This window comes from Melanerpes formicivorus, unplaced genomic scaffold, assembly GCF_026170545.1.
Source record: "Melanerpes formicivorus ecotype bairdi unplaced genomic scaffold, bMelFor1.0.p_v2 SCAF_6, whole genome shotgun sequence".
Lineage (NCBI taxonomy): Eukaryota > Metazoa > Chordata > Aves > Piciformes > Picidae > Melanerpes > Melanerpes formicivorus.
This window is the reverse complement of record NW_027142358.1, coordinates 4344532-4366312: the sequence shown is the minus strand read 5'-3', so window position 1 is coordinate 4366312 and position 21781 is coordinate 4344532. Positions and strand designations below refer to the sequence as shown.

Below are 21781 nucleotides of genomic sequence, written 5' to 3'. Positions count from 1 at the left end.
GGAGGCAGCCAGCCTGAAGATGGGCAAATTGCTCAAGGGTTGAAACACAACATATTTGAGTGCATGTTTAAAGAATTGTTAAAACTTCATCTGGGTACTGCTGGGCTGGCTTTGTAAAAGTCAGTCCTTAGGCTTCGTTCGAGTGTCGTGTTGATTCCACAGTTCACCTAATTAGACTGTGACCCTCTCACTGCTACGATTCCATGGCATTACACTGTGCAGAAACAAGATTTTGGTGCTGATACATGAAGAGACCGAGAGCATATGGCATAAACATCAACTGATATTGTTTGCCATCCACACTTGCTGCGTGTAATGCAACAAGACCGGCTTCTGGCGGCCACGTGATCCGCCTTCCAGTCCTCCATTTGGGGTGGGGTGGTTGGTTGGGGTAGTTTTTTTTTTTTTTCTCATTCCTAAAGTTGTGACTTTCTGGAAAGAAGCTTGTAAATAGTTGGGAAGCAGAAAGAAGGTAAAATGTCAACGGGATGTTACCAGGAGACATGTGCGCAACGCTGACATCGGTTCCTGGCCACGCTTCCTCCGCACCAGCTCGCTGCTCCCGGCAGCCTTATGTGTTGCAAGAAGGTAAGATCACGTCGTATCACCCGCGTCTTCCCACCAAAGCCCCTGCCTTCCCCATCCCCAGCAAGGAGGGACACTAATCTGCCAAACAGAGTATCTTGGTGATCTTTAAAATTGATTTGCAAGTACAGCTCTTTCTGTGGTGAAGGGAAAAAAAGGAGGCATCTGCAGCTCTGGCGGTAACAGCTAACTGGAATTTCAAATTAACAATACGATCTGGTTTGTGCCTAAGCTCCTTATAGTACTTAGCTTTTTTTTGTAATACCAGGGCTTTTGTACTTTAAAAGACATTCCACACCAAATTGTATGCTATCGATTTGCCATGCTTAGCCACCCTGTAATAAGCCTCATAGTCTGCCCGAGTAGACACAGAGCAGAACTATATTAGTTTCGTTTGTAACCAGTGGGCAAAGAATTACTTGCAAAGCATGAAAGAAGTCAAAATACCAAAACATTTCAAAGGTGGTTGAATTTGGAAATGCTGTCATTAGACTGTGAATTGAGTTCCTTGGAATGAAAAAGAAAAGACTAGGAGAGACATTATTAATAGGTTTTTTTGGTCGGTGTTGTTTTTCTTTTAATAACTGATACTGTATACTTCAAAACAGCTTTTTATTTTCAGAAGTAAAGGCTAGGAAATAAATAAGGTCATTTAAAATAAAATCATTTATATACTCTTTAAAGCAATAACCAAGAGCGGTCACAACAAGTTCTTAGACATTTTGTCACAGAGAAAATCTGAGTCCCAGAGTGTGTTGCCGTTAAAAGATGCATCAATAACACAAGGTGTAACATCTGTTATGCAGACCAGCAGAATGAGTTAAAACCTATATTTTTGTCGTGGAAGCTGCTGGCAGGTATAGACGACAGCTATTGACCAGAACATTATGTGCAGTGTAGTAAAGATGCACAAAACCAGCAAGAAAAAGTTGAGAGGAAATAACGCACTGCTTAACCAAAACATAGTGGCTGACCGTCTGCATTGACAGTTTTGTCAGCAGGACTGGGTGAACGCCCAGCTGAGTGTTGTGGACGGGTTAACGTCTTCACACTTTTTCTTTCCTCCCAGCTGCCGCATGCAGTGTTCTGAAACCTGATATTTTTTCATCAAGAACTGATTATTATTTTCCACCTTGGTATACTAATCAATTTTACCGTGCCGAGCTTGGAGCACATTAGCTGTCAGTTACTCCTAATTAATAGTGAAGGCAAACAAAAAGGGAGAACAAAATAATTGATGTTATTTAATATAAAATGCCTCTCCCAATTTTGTTTCCTTGGTGGAAAACTCTTTTGGTCCTTGTTCAAGATTTAAGCACTGTCCTGGTTTATGTTTTCTTTCACGCAAGGTTGATTGAATGGCAGTTTATTATTCAAGACAATAAATTAAACTTCTGAAAGCTGAATGGTTCCAGCAGTTCTGGCACAGGCTGTTTTCTGCCAGAAGGAACACGTTCAGGTCTGATTCATACCAACTGCTACCCTTTAATATAATAAAAATAAACAAAATCTCCTGTATATCTTTTGAGACTCGCATTAGAATTTCTTTAGCACAGAAACTGGGATGCATTAAAGAAGAAAGTGAGCAACGCAACATTCATTGCAAAACAGATAATGAAATCTTCTAGGCTAAAACACGCTGCATATTACTTCCATGTAACAGTGTTAATATTATGACCCAGTATTAAATGCTGATTTCAAAGAGATCATGAAAAGAGAACAATCTTCTTTGATGTTTTATGCTTAAATTAAATCTAACTGAAAAGCGATACAGGAGCATTGCTCTACATTGCTCTTGCTGCAGTGAAATCAGGAAGGGCTTTGCAGGACAGTTTGGTAACCTCTGAATTAGACCTGGGCTTCAGAAGATTCACGTATAATTTATGTATACCAGTTATGCATGTGGGTATGCAAACGATAGGGGTTTATACCATTTATGTGCTTTCAAATATGCAGAAAAGGGAAACTGAAAAAATAGGCCTAAGTACCTCGTTGTGTAATATAGAACTTAGGAAATCCACAGAGGTTCTGTGTTTCTAATCAGAAATCCGATTTAAGAAATCAGCGAAGCTTTGTTTCCTTTGGGTTTGGTTTTCAGTTGGTTGGTTGGGTTTGGAGTTTGTTGGTTTTTTTGTTATTGTTCATTTATTTTTAATTCATTACTTTAAATTGTTTAGTTGTAAATATTAGTTTAAATATTAAATGTTTAAATAGTAAAGGAAATGATACTGACCACTTTTTGGACAGGAACAGAACGCAAATCGTAGTGACCGCTTTAGGCGGGAAGTGTTTCAGCGTTTCTTCTTGTATGCTCTTGTGCTGTGGTGCGTAGTAACATGTAGCATTTGAACAGCCTTTAGAGGTGGTGGTGATAGACTAATTAGCAAGTGATTGTGGTAACTTATAACTAAAAGTTGTCTCTTTTCATCTGACCTAGAGTACAAGCAGAAAAGCTCAAGTTTGTGCATGATTTCTGTAGCCTGTGCCATTATCGTTATGAATGCTCTTCTAGAGAGTGAATTTACTAATAGGCATTTTCATTATCTTTTCAAATATATCTTTGGGATTAATATTTCAAAATAAAAGGATTAAAAATGAAGAGTTTAATGTTTTGGGGATTTTCCACAAATGGCAGCCCTCCTCTTTGAGCACAAATGAAGCTACTTAGAAGTAAAATATTTTACCCTTTCCGCACTTTCCTGTCTACAAAGTGAAAATACTACCTTTGTAAGAGGGCTTTTACCCTGTCTTATAGTAGAAAAAAAACAGCTTTCTTCAGATGAGGAATTAATAACACACCTACCACATTATTCCTACTTTCAACACACAAATGAAAATGGCTGTGCCTCCAGGCACTGCAAGATACTGATACGCTCAAACTTATTATTCTTCTAGTGGTTTACAATACCATGCAAAAAAAAAACCACATCAGCAGAAGGTGCATTAAAATATTACTGTAATGTCTTTTGCAGTAAGTCCTATATGCTGAGGATTATTTTTCTATTTTAAATTTCCTTTTTTTTGTTGTTGATATTATTTTTGTTTGTGCGCTTGTATACAAAGCCTTTGAAAGGATTATGACTTGTGTTTGGTTTTGGGGGGATTTTGGGGACTCTCTTTTTATTTGAGGCATTTTGGGGTGTGGGTTTCTTTGGTGTTTTATGTTTTGTTGTGTTTGAGGTTTTTTTGTGGTGGTATTTTCTTTTTGTCCCCCATTAAATTATAATAAGCTTTTCAGATCGTTTCTCCCCAGATTTATTTTCAAGAGGAGGCTGGGACGGCACTGCAAGCGTAAAGCTGTGCGGCGGAGAAGCAGGCACACAGTCCCTGAAGCCAGGGTGCATTTGCTGGAGCCACTGACCTTACTCCCATTGGGTTTACCTGGCTCTGCCAGTGCTAATTCTGGTCCCAGCCTCTTTGCTCACCCTATGGATTTGCATTACTGCCTATACCACCTTTTCTCCTGCTTTTTGCCTCCCGAAAGGCCTCCTGTGTCCCTTGGTCTTACTCCGGCTACGGCTGCGTATCACCCCGGCGCTGCCAGCTGCTCAGGGGCCATGGCGGCAGTTGGGGTGAGGAATTTACTGGGGACCCCCAAGAGCCCTTTTTACAGGAGCCCTGCTGGGGTGCCGATTGGCAGGGATCATCTATCCTGAGAACTTTGCACCATAATGGGTGTTCTAAGCCTGGATGATAAGAGCTGTTGCAGGGAAGGTGCTGGGGAGGCAGGTGCGGACAGCGTGGCGCAGCCAGACTGTCACAGGATTCCCTGAAAGCTTCATAAAACTGTGACACGATTTCTCTGCTAATTTAGATCTTTGCAACATATTATGGAGGGCATGGATTCAGTGCTGTAACTATTTCTGACAGGTTTTAGCATACATTTTAAAATACAGTTTGGAAAACACGTTTCTTTAGCAAAGGATTGCATTGCGTTGGGGAGCTGTTGCAGATAGATGGTCGCAATATGGCTAAAGGAATTTGTACAGCTGCCTACTGAAATTGAAAATGTAGACCCATGTTCCTGTGTGCACACTAATCCTCAGAGACATCTTTGACACACTGTGGCACATCATCAAAACGAAACAACATTTAAATGTCACAAGACAAAACCGATAACTATCCCAGCTTCTGAAAATTGTTACCTATAACCTTATTTTTAAGTCATGCATTCACTCGACTACATCCTTTGCTTGAAATGAGTTTGAACTTTGCCTAATGAAATATTTATGGAGAGATGTGTTGCACGAGGGAAAGCAGAAATAAGCCCAGTGTGCAATCTGGAGCTCTACACAATATAAGAAACGTATTTCCAGGCTAAAATGTATACTGAATAACAGGGGGAGGAAGTGCGATGGCTGGTACAGACTTTGGTGGTGCCTGGTTTTGTTGTTCTCACCCTTCAAGTGTGGGCTGCTGTCGATGGCACTGGATTCAGCATTTGAAAACAGCTAAATCAAACAGAAGCAAACATTTATGTAAAGAAAATGGAACACGCAGTTGATTTTAAACAATCCAAAACAACTCTCCCAGGCCTACAGAGCAACAGATGTTAATAAACGAGTCTCATCAGAGATGATGATCCACCCTTTTATTCTTGCAAGTGCAAATAGGAGTTGTTTGGGAGTGTTTGGTTTGGTTTGGTTTGGTTTTTTAGCAGAGGTGACTGTCAAGGAGGAAAGAGCATGATCTCTTTGGCACCCAAAGCAGAACTGCAAAGCATATAAGATGCCCTTGGACTACTGGTGTTTGGAGAGAAAATGGAAAGGTGCATCATGGATCATGGTTCCCTGCTTGGAAGGGGTCTTGAGTCTGTTTGACACTTTCATTGATGACTTGGGTGAACAAATTATCCTTCAAGTCTGCAACTAGTGCTAAGAGGATAGGATTTACAAGTGCTGCAGAGGTAGTGCTGGAGGGGATTCAGAGTAATCCTGACATACCTGAATGCTGTATTGATGAAGACCATATGAAATGGTCATATGATAAATCCACCAGACAGTCAACAGGAGAAACCTTTCCAGCGTGGAAGTCAGACCAGCTGAGCTCTAGAGATCCCTGCCAACCAACACCTCTGGGCAGCAGGCTTTCAGGAGAGAGACTGTGCTGGTACAAAGAAATGCAGTGATACTTAGGATCACAAGCAAATGTAACATAGATGTTACACAAAATGTGTAGAGAGGAGAGCTGGAATGTTTGTAGAGAAGATAGCATAGCAGCTGCAGGAAGGTAAGAGAAGCCCTTCTCGCCTTGCGCACAGGAAGACTGCTTTATGGTGTCAGCAGACATCCACCGTAGGCTTTAAGAGGATCTTTAACAGACTAAGAGGTGTTGAGCAATTAGTTGTCACTGAAGGTCATGAAATCTCCACCAAAGAAGGCTTCCAAGAGCAGATTGAATAAATACATCAGGAGTGGGTGAATACAGCTTGATCCTACCTCAGGAACTGGTCTAACCATCCTCCTAAGATAATTTCCAATTTTATTTCTGTGATAGCAGCCAATATCCAATACATAGCTACTGTGTTTATCCTTTTATCTTGTCCCTTTCCCACTGGAAATTGCTTGACATATCTGCATATAAACAAAGGCCAAAACCATTTTGGCTGAAAGTTTCAAATGAGCAAAAAGGGCTCTCAGTAGGAGGCAGGCCCTTAACCCTTCCCAGCTCTGTAAACCTCGAGTTCAGCAGCTCTGCGATAACATGTTACATTTCATTCTCCAGCTAACTGCTAAGCTGGGTGATTGTCCAGATAGTAGTTTACTGTGGTCAAGCTTACACAAAACTCACTTGGCAAAGCACATGTATGCATTGGCTGATGCTTTATTTTTACTCCCCCAACAGTATGATGAAGGGCTTTAGAAATCGTTATTTGGGATAAGGAGGGGTTTACTTGCAGCTTATAAATGTATTAAAGTAGCTTAAGGTTTTTAGTGCTCCCTATCATTAGCTGAACTTACTGTGAAACTTGATCTGTTGTTTTTTTTTTTTTTTAAATAATTACTAACCAGAACTCGGGAAGAGAAAAACAAAAAAAGGTTTAGGGGGGTAGAAGATACCAGAGCTTAAATTACAGAGGTGGAAGGATTTTCTCCTTTCAGCAGACTTTCCATGCTTTTCTGAGCAAGAAAGTCACTTTGCTAAAACTCAGAGAGCTTCTTGTGAAGCTGAAAAGAAAGTAGAGAGTCATTTAGTATTGGCCAGATGGAATCTGGAATATAGGCAAAAGTTCCTGTGTCCAGTTTTGAACCAGCACTCCAGTCCTTATTAACACTGGTGCTGGGTTTACACAGCAAGCGAAAATGAACATAAACCTTCTATTCTGAAAGAGATGAGTGCAACAACATGGCATAAAGTATCATAAATCACAACAATAATGATTGATATTATTAGTACAGCAATTCTAATGATTATTATTTTAGTAATTCTAATAATGAATATATGTTGCTGGTATTGCTGAGCTTTGTCTTTCTGTTTGAAATATGGCTCTACGGTTCCCTTGAATTCAAGAGGCCAAATTCCGTCCTCACATGTAATCTCGCTGTAAAGTGGTGCATTTTTCTCTGAAGACAAGCTTTACCCCTAATATCTTACCAGCTTCAACTATATGACAATTAATCTATTCTCTTTTTTTTAAGGGCTTTTAATTTGCTTTTTTTACTACAGCTGCAGTTGTTCTGTATGAGTTTTAGAGAAGGCAGCCTCCTGTGTTAGGAAGGGGAGGTTTAGACTCGAGGTGAGGAGGAAGTTCTTCACCGAGCGAGTCATTCGGCATTGGAACGGGTTGCCCAGGGAGGTGGTTGAGTCATCGACCCTGGAGGCGTTCAAGGGGAGATTGGACGTGGCACTTGGTGCCATGGTCTAGTCATGGGGTCTGTGTTGATAGGTTGGACTCGATGATTCTCGAGATCCTTTCGAACCTAAGTGATACTGTGATACTGTGAATAAATGAGACATTACAGCAAAGGGATGTTCAGACTTCTGCATAACAGAATATAGCCAACTTTGTGTTCGGATAATTAGGAAATGGTTCTCTTTGATGCATTCAATTGGTTCAGAAGTAGCTTTAATGGATGAAAACCCAGCAGGCTATTGCAAATACGGTCTCAACCCTAACCCTGTGCGTGGAAAAGCAGCACACATGTTGGAACAAAAATATTTAAAACCTCTTTTCAAAGATTGGACAGGTAGAGCTAATTATATGTAGAGGCAAACGTGTCAGCGGGGAGGGGATGTAAAATACTTAGATGATGTGCAAGAAAAGAAGGTTCTGCACTTCCATGAATTAGTCAGTTGGTTTTTTTAAAGCATTCAAATTCGCATTCTACGCAGTATGTGAAAGTATTGGTGAGTGTAAATACTTAAATGAACAGCTGCAGCTAACATAATAACTCCATTGGTTTGGATTTTTATATTTATTTCTTAAATAAAGTGCTGGGCAGCACTTTCAAATCCTTCATTCTGGCATTTGGAAATCAAGCCCCAGGTTGTCGATTTGTTCTAACAGACGTGCTTTGTGTTCAACCTTTTCATCACTCTTGCAGACAGGATTGCTCAAATAATCCAGCCACCTAAATATTTTATCTGTGACACTCTGGATTGCTCGCTGTTCCTGGATGCTAAGAGTATAATGGATTACAGGGATAGTAGAAGGGTTGAATTGATTTATAGCAATATAGCCTTGCCAAATAGTGTTTGTAATCTCGTTGTGAGTATTGTAGCAGTATTGTAGCAGCTGATGCATATCTTCCATTCCTATCTCCTAGAGCTGTGTGCAAACTTGCCTTGTTTGTGGCTTTCTTTGTGGAAACTGTACGGCAGCGCTTCTGCCTGTCCTTATTTTGGTAAAGAAAGGCTGCCTCTGGCTTTTCTAGCTGTGCAAGGAGACTGCTGCTGTAGCCCAGCTGTAAGGCTAATGTTAAATAAATAAATGAAGAGGACAATTTCAGTTTACTTTTTATATTGCTGACCTTATAATTGGGAATGTTTTGCATGGGATAGAGCTGACTTTGGCTGACACGGGTGAAATCCCTGGGCACTCAATGGAGAATGAGAGCTTCATTCAGCTGCTTTGAGTCATCTTGTGGCAGAGACCCCCCACAAGCAGCTGGGGGCTGCGTTTTCGTAACCTAAGGACTGGCTGAGCTGGGAGGGGTGCGTGTACAAGTGGTGAATGGGCCCCGTAAAATGGCTTAGCTGAGTACCATCTTCATGTTTGCGGTTTCTCATCGTGTAGTAAATCTGTAGCAGATTTACTTGCAGAAGTATATTATGAAGTGCATAAATACTATGATTGTAGAACAGGAAGAGGGAAAGACATTTTCAAAGCCATGCATGCTGTCCATGTGCCTCTCATGCTATATTTCATAGCAGAACAGAAATCCTCAAATTTGGGTGTTGCTCTACAAGATGTTTTATACACAGTTCTTCTCCCAGCCTCCCATCTGTGTGTCAGCTTCTCCCACTGATCCCTGAACATGGACTTCCTTCTTTGCCTTGATTAGATGATAGAATATTCTGTTTCTGCTGTGGGAGGACAGTGCATGCAACCTGAAACACCCTGAAATCTGGACATTCATAACAGACAGCTGGATTTTGAAGCTGTGGCCATTTCCTAACCTATTAGTGCATGGGAGTGACCCTCCTCACTAATTCTGTCCCTCTACACGTGCCTTGGAGGCTACAGTTCCTCCTTACGGCTTTTGTTTTTCTGCAGGTAAGGCTCCCTGCAGCCCCCCAGCCCTCCCCACCGCTTGCTGGCAATCCAGGAATGAAGCTGCCAGGGAACAGGGTGCTGTCCCGCTCTGCAGCAGGGCCCAAAACCTGTTGATGAGAGGCAGCCCACCGTGCAGCCAGGCAGGGAACTCCTCATGCCCAGCTGCAGAGACCAGAATTGATTGCAAAGTTGGGGAGCAGCAAGTGCCTCAGGCATGCCCAGCCATGGAAACTTCAGGCAGGGCACTACTTATGTTCTGGCGGGTTTTCATAGAGGCGGTGCTCCAAAGTTGGCCAAAATAAAAGGAGGCTAAGGGAGCTTCATTGCAACAGTGTCAAGTAAGATGGTTTCAGTGGTGAAAGGGAGTCCATGCATGTGTCCAGCAGGTAGTCACCAGAGCAGGGAAGCGGCTGCAGCTGTCGGGGTATGCATGCTGCTGCGTAGGCTTGCAGCTCAGTGGAATTAAATTGCTGGGAACAGGAGTCATCCGCAGCCCCTGAGCCTGAAAACATCATATGCTGGCTGCTGGCTTTTTATTTTAAGACCACTGGGCATGCTCTATATGCATTTGAAAACTTTTCAAGCAAGGTTTATGGCTTGCTTAGCATACAAAAGGTATAACCAGCTGTAAAATGAAACTGTCAGGACTGTGACAAGTCCTACACAGCACATCATACTCGACTAATCTCCAGGTGCTGATGACACAGTACAGCCCAGGCACAAGCTCGTGCTGTGCTCCCCAGGAGTGACAACAGTGTGCATAACAGTGTGAGATCCTCTCCTAGCAGAGCCCCTCAAACCCTGCAGGGCTCCTTGGTAGCTTTTGTGGGTCCTCAGCATCTCACAGGCTGAGATTTCTGAGTGCCTCTGTGTTGTTTTGACTGTTTATGCCCTGACTCTAATTGCAGAATTTGCAGCAAACTGCACTGTAAGTGCAAGGCAGAGAGTAACTGATGGAACCACACAGGGAAACAAAAGGCACCTCAGCTCTGAAGCACACTGGTGTCAGCTTGTGCTGGCAGGGAGTCTCGTCATTACATAATGATGCACTTATCCAAACGGCGTTCTGTATTTTGGGAGACAGATGTGCCTTGCAGTTGTTAGTGGAAGTTAAATGTTAAATATGAAACCCATTCATTTTCTCTTAGTCATACTTTGGATTTAAGCAGATGTTTTCCTAATTTGTGGTTTTCAAATGTAGCATGCTGACAAGACATTCGTCATTAACTACAACTTCATACATGCAGTTTGGCAAATTGGCCAATTATTAACAGTGAGGGTTGCATGGTGGTTGATGGATAGCTCCTGCTGTTTTGAAAGGCCTAAATTGAAACTCAATACATTTTTACAATATAAATTAATTGAGCTTTGGACCACTTCCCTGTTACTAAGTGCTCTCTGCCCTCATTTTCAGAGTGAACAGCCATTTGTAATGCGCTGAATAGCTGTGCCATCCACAAGCAGAGGCTCTTGATGGTGGAAAAAGTGATGAGCAACATTTTTCTGGTAGGGAGATGAAAATGGATGATGGTATCCAAGCACAAGCAGCATAACACAGGGAGGGAGTGTGGCGTGGTGTATGCACATGTAGACCAGGCTGGCTTGTGCAGCAGATGGCATCCTGGAAGGGTGCAAGGAGGGTAGTCAAAGTAGGGGGAGAGCAGCTGCCTGGAAAATAGTGCTGTCTAGTGTTTTCCCTTGTAGCATTTCTCCTGCTTTTAACTTTGCTAGGCTTTACCTGGTTTAATGTGGTTTTTCCTGGTTTATGTTTGCAAGGCTTGATGGGTTGGGGGGGAAGAAGAGTTGGTGGTGGTGCTGTGAACTGCTGAGAGGTTCCAAAGCTGCTTCCTACAGGCAGAAATCACCATATACCTGAAAATATAATCTTCTGTTTTCCCATCTCTAGAATTCAAGCAGATGATATAGTCATAATTTATTCATCCCATGTGCGAGACTTGAAGGAGAATACTGAATATACCTCTATAAAGACTTTGATTTATACCAGCTGGCACTGCAGAAATTTTGCCTTACAATCCAGCTGAACTGAGAAAACTCTTCAGGATTCTTTGTTTGTAGTTACTCCAGCTTCTGGCACATCATTCGGGTTTTTTCTTCCTCTCTATTTGCATCTGCACAGCCTGTTACAGAACAGGCTGCCATGCAGAGTGATTAAATGAGAACTGTAAACAGTTAAAATAAGTGCACGTGTATTTCATCTTGCTTTATGCAGCCAGATGTGCTAAGTGTGACGTACCTGCAGGGCTGCCTTTTACAGTCTGATGTCCATTTCTTCATATCCCCCTGCAGTGTGGGGAAAAGGAACAGCAATGTCTCTGCAGGGAGGCAGGAGGTTGCATAAAATGCAGAAAAGAGAAAAACCATGGATTTGGGGCTTGTATTGCCGCTGCTTGTGGTCTGCATTAGAGGTGTAAGTCCTAGGGGGACTGAAAATGAGCTGATGGCCTGATTCAAAGGGATGCTTTAAAGAAAGCTATTTCATGTAGTTGTCTTTCTAGTAACTTTTTGATTGACAGGGTTGTGGCAGTAGATGTTGAAGGGAAGATGACAAGTTACAGCTACATTGTCGATTGCCACCTTGCTTTCCCTGGGTTTAGATAAGCTGTATCTTCAGAAAGGGCTGTGTGTCCCACACCAGGCTTTAGAAAGAGGTGAGTGCAGGTAGGTGTCAGGAGAATTCCACTAACCCAGATCTTCTTGATCCTCTGCAGCGCTGCCAAGCTCCTGGAGAAGAGTCCATTCTCTGTTGGTGCCCCGAGCCCCCTGCTCCCTTCGCCAGCAAGCCTGCAGCTGGCGCAGCTCCAGGCACAGCTCACGCTCCACAGGCTGAAGTTGGCTCAGACTGCCGTCACCAACAACCCAGCTGCTGCCACTGTCCTCAACCAGGTGCTCTCCAAAGTGGCCATGTCTCAGCCACTCTTCAACCAGCTGAGGCACCCCACTGTGATGAACACCTCTCAGGGTCATGCCACAGGACCACCACAGGGGCCCAGCATTGCTGGCACGAGGTTCCCCTCGGGTGGCATTGCCTTTCCCGCCCAGAGCCCAGCCTTAGCTGCACCAGGAGGTGGCCTGGGTCCTGTCCAGGCCCAGACCCCCAACGCCATTGTCATGAGTCCCTTTGGAGGTGTCATGGCTCCAACCTCTGGCCAGCAACCCATGGTGGTGGGTCTAAACAAGGCAAGTGCCTCCAGCTCTGCTGCTGTCGGGGGGTTTTATGAGTACAACAAGCAAAACACCACTGCTGCCGCCCCCCAAGCGTACACCTCGGAGGGGGACCAGCCGGGCCAGCACGGCTTCCTTGCCGGTGGGGCCCACGCAGCCTCCTCGGTGGTGGGGCCACGCTACGAGGGTCACTTCGGGGCTCCCAACCCGCTGCAGCACGAGGCGGCGGTGGCCTTCCCCAAGGAGACGTATGGCGCAGCCGCGCAGCACGGCGCAGCGCGAGCCTTCCCCAGCGACCCGCACACCAGCTCCCGTCCGAAAGGAGATCCCGGCCCCGTCTTGCATGGCAGCGGTACAAGCAACCAGTGGGAAAATATCCCTAATTTCCCCAGCCAAAACAAGCCTGACCTCATGCCCGCCGACAGCCTGTGGCCGTCAGCGAGTCAGCAGCAATATGAAATAAGAAACGAGCTCTACAACCCCGAAGAGCCGACACCTGACACAAAGTTCAGTGCAGCCACCCCCCCAGCCTTCGGCCGCCTCAACCACAGCAAGCAGAGCTTCAGCAGCCCTCGCATGAGGCAGAAGGAGGAGCGGAGCGGTGGTGCGCCCGACCTGCCTGCCCGCTCCCTGCCACCCCACCAGGTGGGCGACCTCCACGGCACGGCCCCCCTCCACTTCCCCCATGTCTGCACCCTCTGTGACAAGAAGGTCTTCGATCTGAAGGTGAGTGGTTTTAAAGCACCCCCTGGGGCACGGTTTGGACCTTTGAACAAGTTCCCTGGTGACTGATCTGGCCCCTGGCTCCTGCCGCCCCTTGCCACCAGTATTCATTGCTGCAGAGGTGCCCTGAGAGAAGTGGAAACAAAGGGCCATAGTTTAGCTTAGGGTGTCGTACATCTGTTTCATGGCAGTTACTGGGGTTTCAAGATCTGGTTTGGTTCCGCATCTCGCTGTGAAAGATGGTGAGATTACAGCGCTGGCATGAGAAACGTGAGGTCCGGGCTGGGGTCACAGCTCATCTCGTGGGCCCGAAGTGTGGGGAGGAGGAGCTTGAAGCTGATCTCCCAGTTCTCAGGCTGGTGTTATAACCACGCATTTGTAGATTCTTCTGCCTTTCCCTTTCTCTTTGCATTTCTGATCCCAAAGGATTCCCCCTGACAGCCTTGTGGAAGTAGATAACTTTAAACAGTGAGTTTTAATAATTCCTCTGTTGGGGTCACTTTTTCTAATACCTCTAAGGAAAATTTAGGCTCAGTGTCCCTGGTGACTTTGGCCTGGAAGCAAGCTCAGTAACATGTGATAGAGACCATGCTCCCGCTTCTCTGTTAATACTGCCAAGGGAGCTCCAAATTCAGCCTTAAACCTCAAGAAGCAACTTTCCATTTTCCCAGAGAGCCTGTGTGCTAGGTCACATTATATAGCTCAGGTCTGGAGCTCCACAACCAATTGTGGGCTCTGGCTGGGGTTGTTTGGTCTCCTAGTGTGACCGTTTGAAGCTGTGCCTTTAAGAAAGGGACCAAACAACCCCAGTCCTGCTCAACAAGTCCGCACAACCACACCACAGGACCGGCACCTAATCACAAAGGCAGGTGTTTCCACATTGTTTCTGGCCTGACAAAAATGTTACAACAGCATTTATGTAGGAAGGAAGATAGCCAGCAAATGAAATCATATTTGATACTTGAACACCCTGGGACTTTGGGATATTTGTATATATTTGCTCTGTCATTTTTCCCTTTTACTGCTTGAGCAGCTGCTTGCAAAAAGGTTTGCTGTGGTTCCTGCAGCTCCACGGCTGGTCAGAAGCAGCCCTTATCCTAGGGCATGCTGAGCACTTGGGGTTTTTTTCATTAAACATTAAAAAAGGGCAGGGGAGATGTCATTACAGTAAGTTTTGGATGATTTGCCTGTTGGTGTTTAATACACTGCCTTATTTAGATCACAGAAGTGTAAATAGCTAAATGTACTTTGACAAATTTTGCTAATCTCTTGAAATGAACAAGCGTTGTCCTGGCTGCCCTGTGTGCTTAGCACGTTCTTTACGGACATTGCAGGAGCTGAGGGTGCTCAGTGCCTTGCAGAATGAGCTTTTCATCTAGACTGAAGTAACTGAGTTAATGGCAATATACTGGATTTGAAAATTAATGCAGAGTAGCTCTCCTGATGTAAAGTAACTGATAATTTAACCTACAAATAACAAACCAGTAAATGCATTGGGTGAAGGTGCATGCATTGGCTCCAGCATCACACAGTTGGACCTTCAGTACCTCGGTATGTTTAGAATAAGGTAAACTGAATGGCGAAGCAGTATCTTGTGACTTTGTCTCAGGGTTTTTCCTGTGCTGACCATCTCTTTGTTTCAACATAGGATTGGGATCAGCACATTAAGGGAAGTCTTCACATCCAAAAATGTATGGCTTTTTCAGATAAGTAAGTATTACCTTAGAGACACTCTTCCAACTGAATTTCTAACAGAGCATTCCTTACTTCAGCAGCTTTATAGGGGAATTAAGTGTCTAATTATGCTTTAATATTTATGGTGCATTATGCATGCTTCTAAAGTTCTTTGCTTTCTTTTCCAGCACTGGTATCCGGTGTGTGTTGAGCTCAGCAGATGGAACATTGCATTTATCGCCCAACAATGCAGCAGTTTTTAATCCATCTAGCATCGAAGGTGAATGGTTGTCTATGCAATAGTTAAACTCACATCTTTCTTTTTTTTTTAATTGAAAGGGAAGTCTGTCTCTGGGAAAAAGTAGTAATTTTAAATTAAATGTGATACAAGTTTCTAAGGGAAATAGAGGTTGTGCCTCTAAAAAAAGCCAATACTGTGCCTTTCAAAGCGTGAATTTCTTTTTCTTTCCAACAACGACATGCTCTCACAGTACAACACAAGAGCATATCGTTTGTGGTAGAGACGGCAAACTTCATTACTATGGAAATGGGGCATTGCTTATTGAGCACACTAATGCAATTAATACAAGTCAAGATTGTCATGAAATGTGTGTAATCTGTTATTTAGATTATCCACCAAATGTCGGCGCATCTTTTATCACTACGTCAGCAAGATCCTTTGGCCAGCCGGGCCCTACGTTTTCTTCTCCTTCATCAGGGGTAAGAATGAGTACCTAAGCAAATCAGTCTCTCTGTTGAGATTCCTGTAGAGGCCACTACTTACTGGAAATAAAATCACAATGGCTTACTTTTAGACAATAATTTGAATATCCAGTCTGTTATTTCAGCTTCCCTGCAGCTCTTTTATGCTTTTGATTTTGACCAAATCAGAACCTGATTGTAGGGTTGGTTGTTTTCCAGGGCTAAAAGTTTGTTCGCTTGTTAGAAAGACTTGTGGAGGAGGGTAAATAGTTTTGTCTGTATCCCACTGACTTTTCCCCCTCATTTTCTGAGTCCTCAACCCAAGAAATCAGATTCAGCTTGGAATGAACATTCAGATTAGTTTTTACTTACTCTGCATATCCATCCCAGCAAGCAGCCTTCCATCTCTCAAGTTATTTGTTTGTAGTAATTGCTCTGTGCCTGTCTCATGCTGGGGTCCTTCTCCCATGTAGCAATAGTGGCTGCAGCATCACTGTTCCTCACCTGAAGGTCCCAGATCAATTCATTATACTAGACTGTTTTTCTTCATTTATTTTAGTGTACTGTGTAAATCATCTGCTGCTACTGGCAGCCTTTCAGCAATTTACCTTAGTGCTTTAGTGAACAGCTTTCCATGGTCTAGGCTTATTACTCACCTGTGCAATCAACATAGGTCCCTAGTTATGCTGCTCTAATATGCATTTGAATTTCTAGCCCAATAATAAAAAACTGTCAAAAAAAATTATTCTTACACTAAGAAAGCAGAAGGATTTCAAAAGAGAAAAAACTCAACACACCACAAACAAAACCCCACAAAAACCAAGCCAAACAGTAACTACAAATAAAACCCCTAAACAAAGCAAAACTAGCAACACCAACACGAAACAAGGGTTAAAAATAGGCAAATGGAAGCAAATCTGGAGAGAGAAAGTTGCTAGGGTTAAAACAAAGCCCAGCATATATTGGGAAGCTACAATTAAAGCTGGAGACATCAAGGATTCATGTTAGGGCATACATGGAATAGCAACAGTAATCCAGGGGTTCTAGTTTTCACCTTATTAATTTTTGTCTATAAACCCTGATATGATCTCAGACACTCTGGAAAGCCAGGCTGACATGTGTCCCTATGCCACTACGGTTCACATCAGGCATTGCTTACAGAAAAATCACCCAGATTTGCTTAATCCAACCAATTTTCTACTGTGTGGTTTTGCTCTGCAAGAGGTTATTTGAAGGGGTTTTAGCTTCTGCCTGTCACAGGCACTGTGTGCAGGGGAGCAAAGAGCTGAGCTGATCGTGACAGCTGTCTCCAAGGTCAGAGGTGGAGTAGCAGCGGGTGCAGAGGAATGTTCCTTTTCATCATGCCTGTCAACCTCACAACAAATGAAATTACTGCTAATACCAGTATCATTTCTCCTCAGAATCTGTCACTATTTATCATTTAAGCTGCCTGCAGAAGTTCTCCTTCTGAATGACCTGTAGCACTATGAGAGATAAAAGAAACAATAACTTTGACTTTCCTGGATACTGTATATCCTCTTTTTTTTCTTCAGCAGCTCCTCGGAAGCACAGGGAGTTAGATTAGAGGTGCTAAGATTCAATTTGCCAGCTGTCATTCACGCCACGACCCAGGTGGCTTATAATTTATTACACCTTTGCACACGGTAGTATTCACTTTCAGCTAAGCTGCTGCCATTTAACTGAGCAGTGAGAGACTATACTTGACCCTCTATGTAATCATAAACAAAGTGTTCAGATTTCTGGAAGAGCTTGCTGCATGCTGTCCATCTGCAAATGACTCTCTATTTGCCTTCAGAAGAAGGATAGTGCTGCAAGTCTTTGTTCAGGCACAGAGAGCCATTGACGTTAGAGGGATGGGACTGTCAGTTGCTTATCTTTAGAAAGGATTCAATCAAAGATCAAGAAAGGTTTAATGGATTTGAAAAACAAGAAACCAACATTGAAAAAAACCCAAAAAAACCAACAAAGGAGCCTGTAATAAAGCCCCAAACCAACCAACCAAAAAAAATAAACACACAAATTGGATTCATGAAGCAATATGGCAGATGGCACAAGGTGCATGACTTTTGTAGCAGGTGTCCAACTGCATTGGTAAACTCCTGTAGACACTGGTTGCAAAGTACAAGTTAATTTATTAAGTCTTATTGAAGATTACACTTAACACTCGACACACAACAGCTCCTCTGAACTTCCTGACTGTGGATATGGAAGGTGCATGCTCCTTTTCTGGCTGTGATTTACAGCTCTGTTTAATGAATGGATCCAATTTAACTTCAATCAGCTGACAGGATTATTGCTTGGTACAGCCCATTGATTTCTGGTGTGAGTATGTGACCACTTCTTAATCATGAATTGCAGCAGATTTATGGTGTTGCAGTGTTTAAATTTAAGCCCTTGCCAGTTATGGGGAGGTGGTAACATCTTGCAGTCCTTTGATTTAATGTAGTACTGAGCACATATCTGAGCATGGGCTCTGGAGCCTATGTAAGGAACAGTCCCATAGACTCTTAACATAGCTAACAAAACGAGCAGAAGGTGCCAGGTGACCTGGGGTGTTCCTACACTGAGACTGCATTTGCTATTAGGAACGTTTCCTTTTCCTCTGTTAGCTGTATTTGTATTCTGTTGTGCTCTACTGGCTGCTGTGCCAGATACACACAAACACTTCCTTTGCAGTGGAGTTAAGTTGCTTCATCTTTTTCAGGATCAAGTCCTTGTTACTTTTCTGCTAGGGAAAATATCTTACTTCTGGACTTTGTCACTTTTGCACTTGGGCAGGCTCTCTAAGATAAAAGCTAAAGAGCAGATGACTCTATAATAGAGGGTCCTGTTGCAGCAAAAATAAACAAATGGTTAAGTGGTGAAGCCCGGGGGGAAGGTACTGGGATGAAGGTGTAAATAAGATAACATTAGCTCTCTAACTTGTGAACTTGCTGACAAGCCAAACATTTGTGATGGCTCTGGTGAACTTGATCCCACAAGATTACGTGATTTGTATCTTCCCTTGAATGGCACAATTTTGACTGAAGGAAGAGTTACTTCTCTAGTAAAATCCTAGTAGCAGAGACCATAAATAGGAAGTAGTCTAGGAAGACTTAATCCTGTGTGAACAATGTTCTACCTGTCACTAGCTGGGATAAATTATGTTTCTTTCTCAGTATACCCTGAAGCCCTTTTGCACAAGGAGTGTAGAGCCTGCTTTCCATGTCAGGGAGATGGGCGGCACTTTGGGAACTGCCCCAGCACTCCAAAATAGACTTCTACACTTGGGAGGCGATTACTGCACCCATGTCATGTGCCTGTGCCAGCCCTGTTCAGGAGCTTTGCCTCTCTGCATGTCTAGTGGTCACTGTCTGTCCAGGAAAGAAGTCCTTCCTACTGTGTTTTTGCAGCAAGAGGGGAAAGTAGCAGGCTGAGACCTTCCAATAACAAGGATACTCTATCTTCACACTGAGGGTCCTCCACACTTTCTCTGGGGCTTAGTAGAGTGCAGTGGCCTGTGCCTGTGACATTCCAGGGAGCTGAAGCCCTGGAGTCCATAAGACTTGAGGTGGCAAGGTAGCTCTTGCAACAGTACTGTTAATCCTGTTTCCATGAGAGCATCTCTTCCAGAGATCCTCTCTGGACTTTGTAATGTTCAGAGATGGAGACTCCATTGCCAGCTGCACTGCAGTTAAACATTTCCCCTCCCATTCATGTTTCTAATCCACAATGTTAAAATTCAGGGTTTTAAAGGGGGAATATTTGTCCTTAACAGGTATACAGAATAGAGAATTTCATTTTTGCAGTGATAATAAGGTTCTATCTAGTGTCTGGACAATCTAAGATAAAAAAAGCATTGTACTGAGATGGTTTGGTGTTTTTTTTCCTCCCCAGTTTCCCCAGAGGAAATCTACCCTGGGGCGAGTTGTTCACATCTGTAACCTCCCTGAGGGAAGCTGCACGGAGAATGATGTCATTAACCTGGGCCTCCCGTTTGGGAAGGTCACCAACTATATCCTCATGAAATCTACTAATCAGGTACTGTGCATTTGGGGTGACTGGTACTGATGTCTGTTGGCATAAAGACCTGTTAACACAAAGATAGAGTCTCTGGAGAAAATAGACTTTTAGGTTTGTTTGGTTTTTGTTGTTTGGTTGGTGTTGTGTTTTGTTTGTGTTTTTCTTCTCTGTGTGTGTTTTTATTTTGGGTTTGTTGGTTGGTTTTGGTCTGTAATAACAGCTTGAATATATGAAGCCTGCTCTTCAACTGAAAAATTCTGGTATTAGCAGAATGAAACGATGGCATAAACATGACCACTTCCCCATAGTTCTTGTTTGTTAAACCTAGGAATCTCAGTGAAGCAGTGTTGTAAAGCTGCACTTTTGATAATAGCAATAACAATGACCATGGTAATCTTTTAAAGATTAGCAACTTGTTCTGCTTCTCTCAGCCATGTTTTTAAGGTTACTTTCAGACTTCTCTTGTTCTGTTTGGGAAGTTGTTATTGCTTTCTTAGCCATACACATGGAGCTGAACTGGGCACTGAAGAATGAATTGTTCTCTGGCCTGGTGCAGCTGTCCTACACTGTTTGCTGAACTATTAGACCAGAGGCAGATCCTGCAATGGTGTAACTGCAATCACAGGCTGGTGGCAGAGCCCTCAGGCCATGGTTCTGTGGGTGATCTGGTGCACATGTGCTAAAGGAGGCTGCGCCCTTGCTGGCACCTCGCTCACTCCCTTTTAATCTTCACTGGATTGTAGGAAAGCTGAAGTCTACCTTATGTAGTTTAAGTCTCCCAGTGATGGTAGGTTGGGAAGGATTGCAAAGCTCCTCTTGCATACCTGCAGCAGACAGTACAGATGGATGTAGACTCCACACCCGTGGGCAATGTATGAGATGGTAATGTTTCTGAATGAAGTCATTACATAGCTGTGAGTATATTCTTTGACCAGTTCAACTGCAGTCACATCAAATGCAGTCTTCTTGGAAATAAAAGTGCTAGTTAACATTCAAGTTTTTAAAACACTCTTTTTTGGAGGGGCCCTTTGTTCTGGCTGCTCTGATGCTTTTGTCTGGATCTTTGCAATTCTGCAAGACACAGCTGACAGTCACAGGGGTAGTGTATGCTGCAATGTTGCAGTTCTGCATCCTGCATCTGCAGCTGACTATAGCATAGAAGAACAAGTGAGAAAGTGAGGGAAAAGTGATATTTTCATGTATCAAAGAAGATTAGATTCCAGGCATTTAGCTTTTAACTCAACTGGCTTCTAAAGTTGCCTGTCTTTAATGGCTGAGCATCGCTGTTTCAGCTCCAGGGCTGGAAAGCTATCCAGTTCTGTATGTTTAAAGACATATTGCATGAGAAGAATCCAAGTGAAAATTACTGTGCTGCCTATTCTCTCTTATACTCTGCATTTTTAATGATGTAGCAGATTTTAATGCTCTCATTTGTGCTAGGCCTTCCTGGAAATGGCTTACAGTGAAGCAGCACAAGCCATGGTGCAGTACTACAAAGAAAAACCTGCTATGATAAATGATGACAAGTTACTTATTAGGATGTCTAAACGATACAAGGAATTGCAGCTGAAGGTAAGATAGTCATTGCTAGTCAGATTTCCTGAATTCCCCTTGCACATCCTGGGGAGAATACATTACTGGTTTCTAATGTATGTTTTAATATTATGGGAAAACAAAGATAAATTAATGACTGTATGTTAAGGATCTTTTATACTTCAATGGTTGCTTTTGTTCTAAATTTCAACTTATGGAAGAGATCCCTTTTTTTCCTGGTCCTTTTGCACCATTACTGCAAAAAAGCCCTTCTAAGCTTCCTTCTGAGAGAGCTCCTCACAGTGCTTGGTCTAACAAAGGTTTAAAACACAGTCCCATGTAAGATCATGGAATCCTAGAATCAGTAAGATTGGAAAAAACCTCAAAGATCATCAAGTCCAACCTGTCACCCAACACCTCATGACTACTAAACCGTGGCACCAAGTGCCACATCCAATCCCTTTTTGAACACCTCCAGGGATGGTGACTCCACCACCTCCCTGGGCAGCACATTCCAATGGCTAACAACTCTCTCTGTGAAGAACTTTCTCCTCACCTCAAGCCTAAACTTCCCCTGGCACAGTTTGAGACTGTGTCCTCTTGTTCTGGTGCTGGTTGCCTGGGAGAAGAGACCAACCCCCT

At 43.4% G+C, this 21781-nt stretch overlaps 1 protein-coding gene across 2 annotated transcripts in view; it reads left to right on the top strand.

Annotated features, from left to right (window-relative positions):
* RBM20 (RNA binding motif protein 20) overlaps positions 1 to 21781 on the top strand; it is a 114375-nt gene that overhangs the window by 75011 nt on the left and 17583 nt on the right. For both annotated transcript variants that reach the window (XM_068139391.1, XM_068139390.1), the window contains exons 2-7: positions 12031 to 13210; positions 14856 to 14917; positions 15070 to 15161; positions 15510 to 15601; positions 19481 to 19624; positions 21047 to 21178. In XM_068139391.1, the coding sequence (XP_067995492.1) occupies positions 12031 to 13210; positions 14856 to 14917; positions 15070 to 15161; positions 15510 to 15601; positions 19481 to 19624; positions 21047 to 21178 (1702 nt within the window). The remainder of the gene's footprint in view (positions 1 to 12030; positions 13211 to 14855; positions 14918 to 15069; positions 15162 to 15509; positions 15602 to 19480; positions 19625 to 21046; positions 21179 to 21781) is intronic.